This window comes from Ptychodera flava, unplaced genomic scaffold (genome assembly GCF_041260155.1).
Source record: "Ptychodera flava strain L36383 unplaced genomic scaffold, AS_Pfla_20210202 Scaffold_30__1_contigs__length_3116999_pilon, whole genome shotgun sequence".
Taxonomy (NCBI): domain Eukaryota; kingdom Metazoa; phylum Hemichordata; class Enteropneusta; family Ptychoderidae; genus Ptychodera; species Ptychodera flava.
In genome coordinates this window covers 2074903-2093718 of record NW_027248352.1, presented here as the reverse complement: position 1 = coordinate 2093718, position 18816 = coordinate 2074903, and the positions used below count along the sequence as shown (strand labels likewise).

Genomic DNA, 18816 nt, shown 5'->3' with positions numbered 1-18816 from the left:
GGAGAAGTGATCCAAGTGATCAGACGTTGAGACCTGCTCATCTATTTTGGTTTAATTCTTTCACCACCATTGTTCTGACTGAATTCTGCCAATGAATGTGGAATGGTGAACTTGAACCTTGGGAAGTGAAAGTGTGAAAGATTTAACCCTTTTCCTGCTAAGTTCATATTTCACCATCAGGTCAAGTTCAGTAAAGATAGTGGAGCACAGTACATCCCACTTAGTGCATTTTAACAAAAAAAATTGAACATTTGAAGGCCCCTGAAATCACAGATACTGTAAACATGATTTTTATAGACTAAAGATATTGGAATAGACCAAGCCAAATGGGTGGAAATATGTGTATGGTTTTAGCTCAATATGCTGAGTTGACTGATAGGGAAGTGATATTGTCTGGCAGGAAAAGGGTTAAATAAAAGCTTACCGGTATGTAAGGTTCTCAGTAAAATATTGTACCAACATGGTTTGAATATTGAATAAATGGTAATTTGTTCATGAGTATGAAACATTTCCAAACTCATTTTTTCCCCAAGGAAATACACATACCATTGTTCCACATGGTACTCAGCAGATACATGGTTGAAAAAATGAAAACTGAAATTACTAAATTCAATGAAAACGAGGCTCTCTAGTCCAGTGATACAATTCATAAAGTACGCAAGGCTCCCTAGGTGAGCAGGGCTCGAAATAATACCTGTCTGCCTGTCCCGGACAAGTAAAATTTGGCCTGGGACAAGTGGTTTTGAAAAGTACTTGTCCAAGTTGACAGGTAGATTTTTTCAGCCTCAACCAGTATTTCAACCTGACTACAGCAAATATTCATAAGTTTAAATTTATGTACCTTTTAAAATTTTGAAAATCATTGTTTGGATATTTACCTGTCAGAAAAAAGTAAAAGAAAGTTCGATAATATCTAATCACTGTTTACAGGAGTCAGCCATGTTGATTTATCTAAGGTCACGTCTCAAATCGCTAAGATTGGGAGATTCTCAGAGCCATCTCGACATGGATGGCGTTGTTACGCCATTTTGCATACAACACAGACGTGAGTTTGTTGAACTTTCCCAGATCCACTCGTTGGTTCTGTCAAAAACTTCCTATCAAACTAATTAAAAATGACATTCAATTTCTCTGTACATTGTCTACGGCGAGTTGAAATTAGTATAGTTTCTTAGAATAAATTATGCCATTTTGGACAGGTACTTTTTATTTTGACTTGTCCAGTGGACAGGTGGTTGAAAAAAAATATTTCGAGCCCTGGTGAGTGAATGGTATAGCAAGAGCACACGATCTCCTTATGTAAGTTACAGTGGTATTCTGGTGACGAAGACTGCTAAATAAGTGCAGGAGGGTTACACAGGGTACTGACATGCACTGTTTTATAAATTAATCAAAATAATGTGCATATCAAAAGATAATTACAGTAAAAGATGGTGAAACAAATTAGAATTTTCACTGCAGCTGGGACAGTTATGCCCAATAATTAAATTGTTTCAACAGGTAGGTAGTAAACCAGGCCTCACATTCATTTCGATGAATGTAGACACTGGTTTCACTGTATATGTATTTTCCATTTTCAATTCACCACTGATCTACAGTAAACATCTGACATCAAGATAATGGATGCTGCAGGAGGCATTTGAAGTTGATGTTCATAAAAAACATACCTGTACGTGCATGTTTACATGTATATACCGGTACATATGTACAGTAAGACCTATTAAAGGACGCCATCAGGAATGGAAAAAATGTGTCTTTAATATAGAGGTGTCTTTAATAGACAGGTGAAATTCTATCCAAAGCATAACTTTTGGTTTGATAAATCTGTCCTTAATAAAGAGGTGTCCATAAGGAGAGGTTTCACTGTATGTGCATGCTTATGAACATACTACTGGTATTGGGACCTACCTACACACACATACATTCATAAACCTCCGTCCCTTATGATCCATGCTGTTTATGCTTTTCACAAAGAGAAGCCAAAAAAGCAAAGCCATTTTAGTTGAAAAACATTCTTTATTTACAGAAAAAATTTTGCAGTGAGAGTAAAGAAGTCACACACAACATATTAAACTGACTGCAGACCTGCACAAGATATATGTACAAAATATTGGAAATTTGCAATTTGTGACAAGGAAAATCTACAACACATGGTCCCAAAGTGTCATGTTCATATTGACTTTCCATTGTGTAAAATCAGCATTTTTCTCCATGGCTCGAAAATACGAGAGGATCGGTTACCATGACAATGTGCATTTTGTCTTTATTACAAACATAAGAATACAACGACAGCAGCGCACACAAGTTACCATCCTCAACGATAGAGGTATCGAGCATTCCTTCCGCTTTTATGTCTTGTTATCCAAGTCTCAACAAATGAATACATAGTGGACTTCACATAGTTGTTTATGTAACATTATGCAAAACTTGGGGTTAAATAATTACATATTTTACATTTTCATGGTAAAGCAGCTCCACCATTAGATATTGTGTCAGGATGAGAAATGTGAGTCAATGCAATATCCCACAAAAATCTGCAATTATCTTACAAATAAGTTTTGAAAAATATACAGAAATACAGCAATAATTGCTTCAGTAATATTGCTTTCTTTATTTAAAAAATCCTTCCTGTCACATTTCTATTCCATGAAATCAGTTTTATTGGTAAATATTAGAAAAGGGGTGTCCAGCTAATCTTGTGTGCCTGTGTCCTGGGTTCCGGCTTCAGTTGTGTCCTGGGTTTCGGCCTCAGTTGTGTCCTGTGTTGCTGACTCAGCAGTTGTCGTCTCCTCTGGCTTTGCCTCTGCAGGTGTTTCATCTGTTTGTGGTATCTCTTCTCCAGTGGCATCTCCTTTCACTTCGGGTTCAGGTTCAGTTTCAGTTGCTGGGGCTGGGGATTCAGTTTTTTCCACTACAGGGGATGAGGCTTTCTCAACGGGTGATGGGGGCTTTTCAACTGGCGAGGGCGCTTTTTCAACTGGAGATGGTGCTTTCTCAACTGGAGATATAGCTTTCTCGATCGGTGTTGGGGCTTTTTCTGTATCTTGGTCAGCAGCCACTGGAGATGACCTCGGTGAATCTTTGACAACCTGGAAAAAAGTTACAATCATGATTAGAAGAATAATTTAAATAATGAAACAAAAGACTAGCAGCAATGTCTCCATACGGCTTCGTGCAAATTCATTTCCGTTAAAAAAAATTGTTTGTTTCATCTTACTGGTGATTAACCCATTATTTGATCTAATATAAAGAAAGTTGAAAGGTTGGGTAAACTTTATGTCTGCGATAGGAAGAGTACATGGGAGTATAATGATTCATAATACACCGCGGGGAACTCAAGGGAGTCTCTCCTTGGTCTCAACTGTCGTCACGGAGAACAAATTTCCTTACATTGACCAATGATTGCTCACTCAGTTGAATGATATTAAATGTACACTTATGATGATAGGAAAAAGGAATAATTAATTTGTTTTCTCAAAACAGTCGATGAATGAAGACTTAATGCTGCCCAAATACTGCCTAAATACTGTGACGAGTACTGTATATCTGATGTGAGTTGATTTCCCCTGTTTGAGTTTTTGAGTTTCGTAGATATTGATGCATAGGGATGGCTAATTTATGAAGTGAATAACTTGCTATCAAAATTGCCTACAACACAACCACACTAAAGAAACCTACTATGACAACTTTGGATAGTTAAATTAGAATAAGTAGCCAGGAAATTATGTACATATCGAAGACAAGAAGAACACAGAAAATAAACCGAAATTATCGATACAGACAAAAAATGCTCCATATGGCATACATGCAAAATGACAGACTCTACATCTCATTATGAATTGCTTGCAAAATTAAATCAGAACAAAAGTCTTCGCATAGGAACAGAACATGAATCTAAATCAATGCTATCATAGAACAGTCAAAACACTGTATCAAGTATGTGCAAATCTAAAACTAAAGAGAAAAATTTCACGACTTTTAACAGACACATGGTAATAAAACAGTGGCACATGCCGGCAACGACATGCCAGATAATACATAAACAAAACAAAACATAATCTTCAATCTCATAAACAGAAGCATTAATGGATAATTTCATATCAGAATCTGTATTTATCATTTCACCCTTCCACTAAGGTGGTTTGTCCCAATCATGCTGTTTTATACAGTGAAGTTAGACTTGAGTACTCAGAAATGGGGTCGATTGCTTGAATGTAAAAACTCTACAGATGAACATACAATAACAATCCATTCCTTGCTCTCTACAGTATTTCCTTGACCATGCTAAACCCTGATCTCACTCTGCCAGTTCACATACCTGATGTATTATGGGTCTAAACATGCATGGACATGCAAGAACAAGGTAACTTTATGAAATTAGAAATACTGAACCATAAAAACATAACACCTTTTGAAAGGTGGACTGTGAGTGGGATACCAGACTACTTACACCTGCAGAGGATAGCTATGGCTAAGTCTACTGTGAGGAATCACTGGGCCTCTCCTAAATGTGAGGTGAAAGAATTGTGAACATAAAGTATAAGTGAAGAAATGTGTTATGCTTGTGATGCAAACTAGCCAAAGTAAGGATGTGGGTGTGGGGTAGGGTGGGGCGGGGGTGAAGGAGCATGAAGCTTAGCAACATGTATTACCCACCACATCAGGTTCACTATATTATGCTATAATTATTAGATTTTGCGATTGAAAATTTGGAAGAACTGGGGAGAAGAAGGTGGAGATACACTAGATATTGGAATAGTATCAGATTTGTCAAAGGTACAACTGGCATCCACCTGATGGTCAAACTAACAGTTGATGTGATAAGTCTACATCTTAGTGTGTTGAAACCCATGATGTTCCCCCCCCCTTTCATAATGCTGTGGTACAACCCGGTACTTTGGTATTCTGGTCAAGTTAAGGTGAGAGGGTTGAATCTAGAATAGTTAGTTTAGAGATCAAAGTCTGATAATCAAGGATTTCCTCATAGATTTTAACAACTTTGAGAAATATTTCAAGTCGCTGATAAATCAAATCAAAACGTGACTGTATTCTCATTTTCTGAAGTGAGGCGATGTCAAATGTTTCACTACAACACAGTGAAACTTTAAGTGAAAGTTTTTTCTTCCTTAAGTTTATAGTTTGTAAAAGAAAACTTCAAACTATAGTCTCACATAATTTGCTAAAACCATCAAATATTTGAAGACAGGATCTAGGAGAAACGTACAACCAGAAAGTTATTACACTTGACATTCAAAATTGAATGTTTCCTCAATTTATTCAAAATTCAATTTCCAACTTTCAGAAGAAATTATGAATCAATCTATCATCAATTTATTAAAATGTTCTTTATGGTGTGACTACTTCACAATATTTTATAAAGAGTACATGTACGTCCATTGTACTTTGCAGTATGTTAGTTGTGAGTAATGTATAAATGACTGTACAAAGCACAGAAGAGGACTTCCAGGTAAAGTTCAAAATTATGAAACCCAACATTTAACTTGAAATCCAGCTTACCTTGGGAGACCCAGCTCTCTCACTTTTAACTGATGCCGCAGAGCTTCTACGTGACGCTGGCTTTGATGAGGACGGTGATTTCATTCCTTTAGTCGGTGTGGCACGGGAACTTTTCTTGGAACCACTGGAACTTGGCCTGGATCCGGTCACTTCCATGGCCGCCTCTCCCTGCACTGAGCTTTTCCTGGAACTGGCTTTGGATGCGGCAGAGGTTGGACGGGATCTGGAGGACTGCAATGCAATAATTGGATATTACAAGTCATAATGTGCTCAAAATACCTGTTCCTGAATTATTTGTGTCCGGTTTCAATTCGCAGATACCCTTCAACCTTCAGTACGATCTACATATTTTCTGACATTTCAATCTCTCATTCCTATGAATGAGACAGTATGTTCCCTGGTATGTGCCAATGCAATATTGATCTAGTCATAAAATTTACATAATTAAAATTTCTGATTAACATGCTTTGTGTTACCGAATACTGCAATGTGACATCAAGCACCAGATCTGCATTTCACTCATTTACTGCCTGTTAAAACCCTTTGAAAGCTGTATTTTTCCCCCAAAAAAATTTTGTGCATCAGTTCAGTGTAAGAATTTTTCTGTAAATTTTGAATCAAATGGACATAACTTTCTATAGGCTACCGTTTTTGATCAAATTTTTTGGGAAAATCTAAAAAAAATGCTCCAGACCAGAAAAAATTGTCTGTTTACATTTTAGAAATGTGAAAAAAATTGACTTTGGCACTCAAAGGGTTAATTTTTTAGAATTGGAACTTAGCATAAACAAAGAAAATATATTCTCTCAAGAACGTCATTAAAGTAAAAACTAATTTGAAAACTTGGACAGATAAATTGGTGCTGACATAGCTTTTGCCGATGTTCCTTACCTTTCTACCCGATGTTGGTCTGGACTGTGTTGGTGTCGGAGTTCTGGCTTTTTCTTCATCAGGTTTGGGTTTTGGTGTGCTTGGTTTGGGATGCATTGCCATCGTCTCCTCGGTCTCCTTGTGGATGACATTATGAGCGGCTAGCAAGTGTTTGCGTTGCTGGTTCTTGACTGTTGGCAAGGGAAAAAGAGGACGGTATTTCTGTCAGCTGAATGGACACAACTATTCTGGTATACAAGTATATACAGTTTCACATATACATTGATGCACACAGATGTAGATAGGCTGTAATACAGATACTGACATAGACATTGCAACACACATGTGTACTCACAGATGTGGACACACAGATGTAGCCACGCTGTATGACACAGACACTGCTACACAAACATTCCCAAATGTAGACACAAGGAGTTCGACATTCTTTTAAAATGATCACTATCCCGCAGGACCAGTAAAATGTTTAATTCAGTGGTCCTGCAAAAGATTTGGTAGTCCCGTCTGAAAGTCTCATGACATAACTAGGCAATAACTTGTTGTTCGAAAAATGTTTTATTTCACATTAAAGCAAAACTCTCAGCACTTACGTCCGAAATAATGGACAACCATCTCGCTTGATTAATCATACTTAGAAGATAGTTTGCTCCACTCACAATCGGCTATAGCAGAAACAAATTCTCGTGCCCTTTTGTCATTTCTATACGTAGACCCGACATTCAAACCTTTTGCTTCATCTAAGTCACACAACCAAGGAAAATCGGAAAATGGTCTGCCATGTTTAGCGAGAGCATGTGACGTTTTGAAGAGAACAAACAGTCTGCTGACAACCTCTTTATTCAAAAATAGAATATTTTTTTCGGCCCGAGTCTCGCCAGGTTTCGCCTGCTTGGCTTCCAGCTTACCAACATTCCTGCTACGAGTAACTGAGATGGCATGTGCCTAAACAGAATCTAGTTTAAAATTCGAACATCCCGTCACAAAGGTGCCCACAGCGTCAAATTTTCGACAAACCTCGCAGTACATTTTCCCCTATACCATTACTGACAAAATAGGACAGCCAAGTGTATTTCGTTTTCCAAGCCTCCTGAAATTCACGTACCCGGACGTTATCATCGTAGCACTTGTTTTTTCGACGTACCTCTACTGTAGATCGTGCCTTTTTGACAGCCGGGGGAGTTTAGCCAACCAAACAACGTTCCATCATTAGTAAAAAATCAGAGCTGAAAATAGATCGTGCGAGTAGTTGCGAGCAAACGGAATGGACGACGCCATTGAACTATGCGCATTGCATAGTGCGCACCAATACAGCGCCACCGGCATTGCCACCGGCCATGTACACTATCTGCGTGAAAACACCGGCGCAGTAGTTTTTCAATGGCCGCGCACTTCGAAGTTGCTGACGATCAGTAGATCGTGTTTATTTGCAGTTTAAACCAAAAGCTACTTATCGAAAAGTCACTATCCCGTCGGACTTGCAACAAAATAATTTTACTAGTCCTTAAAAAAAGTTACTAGACTCGGGATAGTGGGCCAGCGTGAATGTCGAACCCTGGACACAACAAGCCAGACACTGACAAAACAGACAAAGATACATGTATGAACACACACAGAGTAATAATTATTTTGAAGGACTCCACTCACCTTTCTCCTTGACAGTCTGTTTCTGTACTTCAGGCAGCAAGAAACCATGGACTAACTCAGCTACGATCTCCTCAGAGTCAAGTTTGGTTCGTCTGAAAGTCAAGGAAACAAGGTAAGAAATGGATTACATGTAAATTTGTGAAGTTTGGCTTATTGTATCATAGACCCTAAATTTAGGGTCTATGATTGTATGTTATAATTTTGCATGAATGTGAATAAGCTCATAATATGAACACGCTGGCTAAGTCTATCACCAATCCCACCAAATGTAGAAAATGAAAATGAGTTTCAATTTTCATGTTTCCATTTCAGAGAATTAGCAGCTTTGGTTTTGGTCACAGACAACTCCCCACTTTTTGAGAAGAAAATTGTCCTACTCTTGTCTTATTCATTTTTTCATCATCCCATATCTATTTATCCATTGATTATTGTTTGCACTTTGTACATTATATGGCATCAGGATAAAGGAAAGAGAACAAAACATTTCTAGTCTGAGTGCCATAATTATATACCCCACATCAGTAGAATGATAATGTGTGTGCAGAACAGGAGCAGCAGATCACATGACAATGTTTGAAATTTCTCCCCCCCCCCCCCCCAAATAAATGGAATGTTCCTTACCTGTCTTCCATTTCGTAGGCTATGTCATTGATCTTGGCAGCGAGTTCTTGAATCTCGGCTCTGGCCTGGGTGTCTGCCGTGTAGTCCACAGACATCATGATGATATCTTCCAAGTAGGTATTCACTGAGTTCTGGTGCACTTTGACCACCTGTGGAACAAAAAAATCAAAAATTATAATTGATTTTTTTTCTCCTGATGAAAGTTAAGGGAATTTTTATTGACTTATGAAGGTACTACAGAAAAAAATGCAGCTTAGCTCAGTGTTGTGGCAAAACAAATTCACTGTGAAATATCTCATCTGAGGGAATGCCCAAAGAGTAACTTCGATTAACTACACACTTTGTAATTTCAGGTACCACCTACACAGTCTCTTTCATTTACAAAATATCCACAAATGCATGGACTCATATTTGTTAAACTCAGTGGAAGTGCAAAAACCTGGAACAGTTAATCTAACTCTTTTAAAAGTTTGATTTTGCTTTATCCAATGCTCTTCATCAGAATAGCTTGAAAGTCGCACCGGTGGAAGAAGTAGATATGATGACCTTTAACCCTTTGCTCCCTGACCCCCTGGTGACCTATGACATTATACAGACATTTTTTATCCAAGCTGGGTTCAAAGGGTTAACGACAGTCAGCATTCTTTCAACTCCTTGTCAGATGCCCAGTGATAAGGTACAGCTCACAAAGGTCTTCCACTATTATTTGGGAAAATATGTATAAGTACACCTATTTTACCTGTTTGAAGATTTCATCTTCTTCCCTCCTTCTCCTCTCCTCCAGCTGACGTCTTCCGGATTCTTCGGCTTCCCGGATACGTCGCTGTCTCTCGGCCAGCATGGAGAAGGCATGGATGCGTCGCTCCTCCTGCAGACGGATCAGTTCCTTGCTGAGGAAGTCCAGCATGTCGGCATTAGCCGCCCCTTCCATCTGAGCCATGGCCTCCTCCACAAAGGATTCCTGGAATTGGGAAATACACATTTACAATATATGTATTGTGTCGATGTAACGACGGAATAGTCTAGTTTTGAGAACAGAAGCTGTGTAGGCTGAACACTTTTGAACAAAACCTATATTAAAATGACAAATCTAAAACACCTTTGGGGTAAAGGATATGATTCAAATCAGTAATTTCAATCAAATATACATGGTGAATTAATTGATCAATTATTCCCTAAAAAGAAAAAAAAAAAAGTGACATTACACATGAGGTGAGTGATTCTCTTTCATGTTCATATCATCATTCTTGATATCGATAGAAAGTATTTGAAGCATACTTCAGAAACTTCTGGTTTTTAGTTTAGAAGGCAAGAATACCCTATCAACTAATGACTACATGACCAGTGTTCCCAGTACATTGCTGTGTTCTCCCCACCAAACATTACGTATGGCCCGCAAGCATGGGGCAATACATGCCCATGCTTCAAGATCTGTTGTAAATCCAACAATGCTGGCCTGCATATTGAACTACTGTACTTGCAGTGAAAAGCACATCAATTCTCATTTCAAAATGTGATATTTTTGTCATAGAGACAAACAGCATACATTGCAACTTTGCAATTGTTATACAGGATGCATTGACTCATAGAGTTCCAGAACCATTATTATATTTATTTTAATTACAATCACTCATTTCAAATATCATACAGCATGACACAATGCCTTTTGAATGTACTGTAAAATGTGGTCAATTTGAAGTGTTCGAAGTATACTGTGACAAAATTTTGAATCTGGTCATACAGAATTCATTTACACAAATAACGCCAGCAAACAAAGTAATTTAAAACTTAAAATATACCTCAGTCAATTTTTGTTAGATTTTGCCAAAATTTTGATAAAAAACTGCGGCCGATGAAATGTTGTGTTCATTTGGTCCAAAATTATCAGAAAAATTTCAGAAAAGTTCATAAAAATTGGTAAAATGTTACTCTAAACTTTTGGTGGGAAAAATACAGCACTCAAGGTCCACATATACCATAGATGTCTTGTAGATTTTACCTTGTGTTCATGTAACCGTCTCTGTCTCTGCAGATTCAACGTTGCCTGTTTTTCCTGTTTCTTCATTTGTTGCTCGGCTTCCTGCAGTGCGTGTGTGCTTCTCAGCTCTCTGATCAGCTCAAGACGTTTTCCTTTTCCTTCAAACATCTGTAAGACGATATAACATTAGGTAAGTGGATTTCTGTCAAGGTGATACTGTTACATCCGGTGACATGTTATGCATTTAGTTAGAGTCTGTTATAAGGCTGGATTACTTATCGAATGACACAATTTTTTTGCATTTAGTCTCTCATTTCCTCCACCCCTCGTTTTTCTCCCAGGTTAACTTGAAACCTTAGAAAGCCATTTTCCAAAGCATGGGGGGCTGACATGGATATGATCGATGCTATCACATATGTGTCCCATGTCAGACAGCAATAATTGGGGGACTGGGCAAAGCTGGATGACAAATCTGACACAGGCAATTTTTCAGACACTTTGATGGTCTTGAATTAACCCTTTCACCACCATGGTTTGTCTCAAATCCATTGTTTTCGATGGTAAAGTTGGACCTGTATACAGGGAACTGGGGGTGAAAGGATATCTTTCTAACAAGAAAAATTGATCCGTCCTCTTTTTCTGCTATTGTTAGCTACTCTGCAGAAAATTCTGTACAAGAAGCCTAAAAATATTCGCAAAATTCTGAAATTACTGATTTGGACTGTACCCAATTGAGCCACTCATGTTTGAAGGTGAATGTGACAAAAACTAGAAGAAAATAAAACACACATAAACACGAATATATTTCCTAAATTAATTGCAACAATCTACGGAGAAGCAAAATTAACAACATAATTAATATTTCATAGTCTTAACATTTCTATGAATACCGGTACATTCTGATCATGTGACTTGATGTTGATCATGTCATCTCCATGTTTCAAATAGGCAGCTATTTGCAGAATACGTTAATATTTATGTCACACATAATATTTCCTATTGCATTGTATTCTACTGTGGACAACTAACAAGATGCCAGTGAAAGAACAGACTACGCATCCATGAACTTTAAAATAATTTTTTCAGCCCTTTGCTTGTAGCATTCTGTTCACATGTTAATACCAATCGAAAAGAAGACACTTTCGCAACAAAAGAATATGTAAATTACTCATTGTTATGTAAATTTGCCATCCCATCCCAGCTTTTTCTCAAGAACACTGTCCATTGTATTATAAAATCCATATAAACATCCATATATTGATGCAAAGCTATTGTTTATGATGGGATGGGTCCACCTTTATTACAAAAGCAAATTGGGCTGAAAGAGTTAAAGTCACTGGAAAGTCTTGAGGATTTGGGAAGACTCACCATATTCTGAATGGCTCTTCCACGGATAACCTGCTGCAGGAAGATGATAGCCAGTTCCCTCTCCTCCTCCATTTGATCCGGCACTTCCACAGATGGCGTCGGTGGTCTGGGAATGGGCTTCTCGATCTTCTGCAGGAACCGGAGTGGCTTGGGTGGTTCCTGTCCCTTGGTTCTCTCATCCTTGATCCCCTGGTGGATCTCCTGCAGTTCTTTCTCCCGCCGCTGTGCCCGCTTGATGAAGCCGCTACGACCGCCGCTCTTTGGTTTCGGGGCGCTGATCCTGGGCTGGGTCACGAAGTCAGGCAGGGAGTTTTCAAGCTCTATCAAACCTGTCAGAGACATCAAATATAATGTCAGTGTGACTTCTCAGAAAATAAGACTGCTAGTATGGCTGGAACATTGCGTGACAGGATTTTTCGTTTTTAAGTGACCTATATAAACTCTTTTACTTTGATGGTTGCATTGTACAGGTAACATTTTACCATTGCAAAAAGTTGAAGCATTTACTATCATGTTGATGGATGCCATGGACATCAGGGTGACCACAACAATCTTAGACAATATAATGTGATAAGATTGACACGGTCTATATGCCAGACTTATCTTATGATTAATAAACAAAATTTCAAATTTTGTAGTTTAATCCATCCACCACCAGTCTTTGGCACATTCAGTTGTTTTCAACAAGGTGGGTTGCAACCATGTACACAGCAATAGGGTTGAAAGGAATAACACTTTTATCACTGGATTCTAGAGTACCAGTATGTCAAATAAACCCCCCTGTCTCACATGAATAGTTTCTTCCACACCACTGACTTAGGACTACTCAACCCACAAAAGAGGGAAGTCAGCTACCTTGATAAGTGCTGAGATATCTGCTCTTCACGACATACTGTTCGGATCCCCTGTCCAGGAAGACTCCAAGCCTTGTCATGGGTGCGTACACTTGGCTGCCAAACATGGAGTAATCGTGGGTGATCTGACGGCGTTCCAGCTTGCCTTCCACTTTGCGGCGCTTTTCAGTCAGTTTACGGATGGCTGTAGGCATAAACAAGGAGAAAATGAGGATTGTGATAATTCTTTTTACAATCTTCAATCTCTGAGTCATTCTATAATTTGTAACTGTATCTGCATACAGTATCCACTTCGATGGTAAAATCACTGCAATTGTGATACAGTGAACGCTTTGATGCATCACTCTTTTTCAACCCGCAATATCACTGATCTTTCACAGCACATCACAGAAATCATTTTGTGACTGCAAAACAGACAGAAATATAAGGATATTACACAACTGCCATCAAGGATGATGTACAAGGACATTTATAAAGTGTATCACCTGACCCAAAGTAAATGCACATATCAAATTCATATTATTGTTCTAAAATTTTAAAGCATGTCTGATTGTCAAAATCCAATGTGTTTTGACATAATATATGCAAATTTGACATTTGAAATGAATGGAATGCAATGCGCTGCTTTGAAGGTACAGAACTGGTGTTCAATACAGCCTTTATAGCGCATGAAAAATGTTCTGGACCATAGCATTATAAATATTTATCTTACTTTTTATATGTTCATTCCTGATTCTCATGACTTTCTGCTCTCTTTCCTGTTGTTTCTTGGACCATAATTTATTCAGTCTCTTGGAGTTCAACTCTTGGTGGTTCTCCTCTCTCTCACGCAGAATCTTCTTCAGAATTTCAAGTCTGGCTTCTTGTAACCTGGGATGAAGCAAAAACATGGGTACATGCTTTACCAAAGTCCAGGTAGTGTTGACGCACCAAATGATGAGATATATTACAAGTTTATGTTTGGCTAACGTTCTGAGCAATTTTGTTGTAATGGTGCGTCAACACAATGTAGATATCACAGTTGAAACAGTCAATACTCTCACTGAGTGATGAAATCAATAGTTTCAGCAAACTCACATCCGTAGTTGTCTGACTTACCGACAAGTTAAAACAAATTTTTTACTTGCACACATTACAATGAACAGTTAATGACAGAGATAAAATAGACCAATCATTGACTAACGGTAGCCACTTACTTTTCAATTTCTTGTTCTCTCAGAGCCCATTCCTTGCGTTCCATCTCATCCATCATCCTCCGTCTCTTGTCCAGCTGGCTGACGTCATTCAATGCCGGAAGAGTGGCTTCCCAAGCCCTCTTCTCCCTGGCTCTTTCAATCATTTCTACTTCGGCTAATCCGGCAGGCAGACCGCGTCCGTACGACAGAGTTGCCAGGGTCAGCAGTTCCGGCTGTGATCCCGGTCTGACGACGTATTCCGGCGTGTATGGATCAGTTTGGGCTTCACTGTCCCTGTAGTCGGTTTGTACCTCCACGGTTCTGGTGAGCGGAGTGGGTGGTCTGGCCACCACTTCCTCAGGCGCTGATAAAGGATCAACCCTGTATCCATAGCAACAAAAGAAATCTGTTCAGTTTTGCGATATATTTTGGTAGAAAGTCCCTCGGGGACAGATATTCTGACTTTCAAACGTTTACAATTCTTTTTGGTCTCCCACTTGTTGGGGCTCATTTTAAAGCTTTAAAAGCCATTGGGGTAAGAAAAGGGATCAAAAATTTTATTTTTCCTTCATGGTGGCTATTTGTTGAATTTAATATATCAGTAAAAATATCAGTAACAGTCAAGTGACTGTTTCTATCCTACTATAGTACTAATCAAACTTATCAAACTCTAGGCAGAAAATGACAACAATAGACTAGAAAGCTACGGTGTAGAATTAACAGGTCAAACAACTGTAAATAGGGGGAGTTTTGGCCTACATCTTCAAAAACTCATTTTAGCATGTCAAACACACCCAAAGACATAAATTTTCCATTGGAAAAGAAACACTGACCACACATCATCATCATTCATACAGTATAATTTCAGGAACAGTGCTTTTAAATGATTTTGGAACCCTGTATTATTTTGCTGTCCCCTAATCTGATTGGAGTCATATACCGAGGAGAACCCTGGTAACATTTACTGGGGTACTGGCCTTAGCAAAAACACTGAGGAATGTAATAAAGATTAACACTAACTTTGCTGTCTGCAGCACCACTTCAGGAGGTACTTGCTGCAGAAACGGAATGATGGGCCTGCGGAAATACTTGTATCTGTTCTGTCCCGACACTTTGGCATCCGCAAAGTGTCTCGCTGGCACCTGGACCCTGGGGTCATAGTTGAATCTGACAGAGGCAGAACAAATAGACGATTACGATGACTTATTTCCTGGCCTCAAAATCTGTGAATGAAAACTTGAACGCTGCAATTTAAAATTCACTGAACTGTCGACCAGGCTCACATTTTGATCAACACAGTTCCTTGATTTAAAAGAACTTTCAATTCACTTTATTTTCATTAATTTTTAGATACAAGATCCAGGACAGGCATTGAACGTATAATTACATTCGCTTTTTCAAAGTATGTGTTGTATCACACAGAGAGATCCCTAAAGAATTTGTGGTCAAAGACATACATTGCCATTACATTACTTTACACAAGACAAAAGGAATGAGTAACTCTACACAAAGGTATTTTGACTGGACAAGTAAAATAGCCACTGCACAGGCCACAATGACAATTGTATATCAAAGCCTTTGTATGATTAAACCCCCATGTAACTCAAATATACTTAAAAACTATCCACTGTTCATTGACCAATCAGAGTGCTCAATTCAGGGTGTTTTATTTACACGTAAAGCCCTGGTCACCAAATTCCAGAAACGAATGACAGCGCCGTAGTAAAGTACTGTCCAATCAAAGTGAACATGTCATATTCTGTAGACATCTGGTACGTTTAATATTCAAATTTGGTAATACAGCGGAAACCAGCTGCAACACAAAATCTGCTGTGCCCTAGGGCATTTATATAATGTGCCCTAGGGCATTTATAGGATGTTCCATTACATTGGAAGGCTATTTCACAAATAAAAGTTTTAATTCATATCCTAAACATGTTACATTGACAAAGGGGACGGTTGACGTAAATACATAGAAAACGAAAATATATCAGTTAGGGGCGATAGTTTTTAAGTCGGATAAAACCCTCATACTCGGGCTCTTCTGGTATATAAAGTCCAACCCTACGATAAAATGTCTCGGCCTGCGGCCTCGACATTTTATCGTTGGGTTGGACTTTATATACCAGAAGAGCCCTCGTACTCGGGCTTTATCCTATACTACTAGAAAACTGAACTTGTTAGAATACTGAAAACACTGCATGACCTTGTTTATGCCTGTAATGGGGGCACAGTTACAGAGGGTTGAGGGTCATACAAGTGACTTACGTGGTGTATCTGACCAGCGCTTCCCTGGCTTGATCACCGTAACCTCTCCATTGCCTGGATACAAACTTGGGTACAGGATCCGTGGCTTCCAGTCGCATGTTGAACCTTGGATAATGCCGCAATGCGCTGAACATGGTGTTGTTGATGGGCACTCGTTTCTGTGTTGGAAACACAAGGATGAAGACAATGTTGAAATCTGTATCAATGATAGTCAAAGATTATACAATCTTCCTGGTGCCAAACAGGGTCTTTCACTTGGATTTGTAGCTAACTTGCGTCTGTATTTAATGTATGTACATATGCATCTCCTTGTGATCATAAGCATAACAATTTCACTTCCATCACACTACAGATACTACAATTTTTAAAATGAACTAAATTATTGTGACTTTTTTCTCTGTTTATTTTTAATTGTTAATTTTACAATTCAACAATATTTCCTGCAGAGTCATAGTCCCTGCAAAGCCAGCATTCTGATTTGAAAACTATAAATCAGTTTGCCACTGGCTGATTTGCCTTTCTGAACAATTATTTTTGTGGAAACTTTGCCATTAATTTGTGGTCACAACTTAGACATGAAAGCTGTTCATAGTCTGTAGCCACATCAACTATTCTTTGTGTTCAGACAGTAGATATTTTTGACTATGATTTAGGAAGAAATTGCTATTACAACAGAAATTCTTTGACAGTAATGGAATAAGTACATTGTACTTCTATCTGCATCACTAGTGAGATACAGGCAATTTTTGGATAAGAAGACAGTGAATTGTAAATTAGAGATGTTTTCTAGAAAAGGCTGCAATTTCTTTGTGATTTTGTATAATGTCACACATGTTTATCTTATCTATCTAATTATTCATTCAATTTATTCACAGTCAACCCAACATTGCAAAGGAGGAAATCAAAATTACAGAATGAGATACCCATTTCCCCAATGAAGCTTGAAGCGATGTGGAGTGAAGTGCCCCACTACAGCCATAACATAACGCTTGAGTCTCCAACTCACCATCCTCCAATAGTGCCTCTGTATGGAATAACCAAGATCTCAAACTCACCAAATTCCTAACACACTCAGTCAAGTCCCTTGTAGACAACTGTGCCGTAAATGATGTATGCTAATCAGAATAACTCCTGAAATAACCTGTGTATACTTACAACTCGGTCAGTGCTGGTGTGTGCCTTGAACGTCTGTCTTGCATGGTCCCTGTCACTTGATAATGTATATAGCGGATCTAAACGAAAAATAAATGTGTTTCAATCAAGATAATTTTGACTTTTAACATGGGGAAGAAGTTGGACTCTTAGAAAGCTATACCTTGCTACGTGACAAAACACACAGCTTTACAAGTTTGCAGGCATGTGAATAATGATTGAAATGGGTAGCTGCAGTACAGTAGCTCTGAGGTTTTGCATGAGTATTTGGGTCAGACGGCAAATTTGGTTTTGCCATCCGACCCAATTACCCAGGCAAAACCTCGAGCTGTACTGCAGCTATGAAATGGGCTAGGTGTATCAAGGATACCATTCTCGTTCAGTGCACTAGCTGAAATAGTGTAGCTCAAGGTTTTGCACTGGTATTTGGGTCGAACGACAAAACCAGATTATGCGCTGGCAAAACCTCAAGCTTCAGTACTGCAGCTAGCCCGGTGTACCGTGCTGTGTGTTCCCGGCGTTATAAGGCCCATATTTGAAATAACGCCAGGAACACACAGCATTGTACTCAGGGCTACATATTGCAGCTATCGGTACATGATGTGTAAATGAATGTGGTGACCAAAGTTTCTAAGTTCTTTGCAACTTAAGACGGTTCTATCAGTGTCACAGTCCCTCCTTTTGAAAGGACTGTGATTCTATGAAAACATGAGATGGGGCATGGTACACTTATATTGGATAGACACTGTAAATGGTAAGCATGGATGTATCATTGTAACTTTTTTATATTTTTTGTGATGTGAGAAACTATGTAAAATCACAGTCCCTCCACACAAAGGGACTGTGGTTAAATAAATTGAATCATGGATTGAAAAAGCACATACTCGTTACATTTGTACACACAGTCCCTCTGTGATTTGTAAGTACAATGATAGTGTCGGTGAAGAAATTGAGAATGCGCAGTGGGCCTAAAAACACAATAACTGCTTACAGCTTAAAATACGTCCACACAAGTCCACTTCGAAGCGCAATCATATACAACTTGATCAAAATAATGATACGGTTACCGACACTGACAACAACATGGACGTGGTGAACGCCATTGTTACGCTGCACCCAACGCTGAGCTGGGAGATGAAACTTACCGTATAAATAGTCGTGTACCCGCGACGGGTTCGCCGCGGCTTTCCGTATCGTGTGTGTCGTCGACATCTTTAGTTCTTTGTTCGACTTTTCAAGATCGTCGATTTACGAAAAACCTTCAAATATCGGTAGAATTGTCGAGTATTATTGTGCCATGTCGAGGGGTCGATGGCTGCCTTCTCTTTGCTTGTCCGTGGTGAAGTCATAG

At 38.8% G+C, this 18816-nt stretch overlaps 1 protein-coding gene across 1 annotated transcript; it reads right to left on the bottom strand.

Annotated features, from left to right (window-relative positions):
* Positions 1–1996: 1996 nt before the first annotated feature.
* On the bottom strand, positions 1997–18814 carry LOC139127324 (cilia- and flagella-associated protein 91-like). The gene is made up of 15 exons (XM_070693242.1): positions 18611–18814; positions 17469–17545; positions 16314–16471; positions 15066–15212; positions 14067–14426; positions 13583–13740; positions 12872–13054; positions 12017–12345; positions 10670–10816; positions 9410–9631; positions 8671–8819; positions 8050–8141; positions 6409–6578; positions 5518–5748; positions 1997–3089 (listed from the first exon to the last, which is right to left on the bottom strand). Exons 1-15 carry the CDS (start codon positions 18675–18677, stop codon positions 2691–2693), a joined length of 2889 nt encoding a protein of 962 aa, XP_070549343.1. The 5' UTR covers positions 18678–18814; the 3' UTR covers positions 1997–2690.
* Positions 18815–18816: the final 2 nt, after the last annotated feature.

What these genes read in the sequence shown, in the direction of transcription:
- LOC139127324 (XM_070693242.1), bottom strand. Translation starts at nt 18,677, where the DNA reads ATGTCGACGACACACACGATACGGAAAGCCGCGGCGAACCCGTCGCGG. An exon ending in ATATCTCAGCACTTATCAAG is followed by an intron (nt 12,346 to 12,871) that starts GTAGCTGACTTC and finishes TGTCTCTGACAG; the next exon opens with GTTTGATAGAGCTTGAAAAC. An exon ending in AAGATGAAATCTTCAAACAG is followed by an intron (nt 8,820 to 9,409) that starts GTAAAATAGGTG and finishes TTTGTTCCACAG; the next exon opens with GTGGTCAAAGTGCACCAGAA.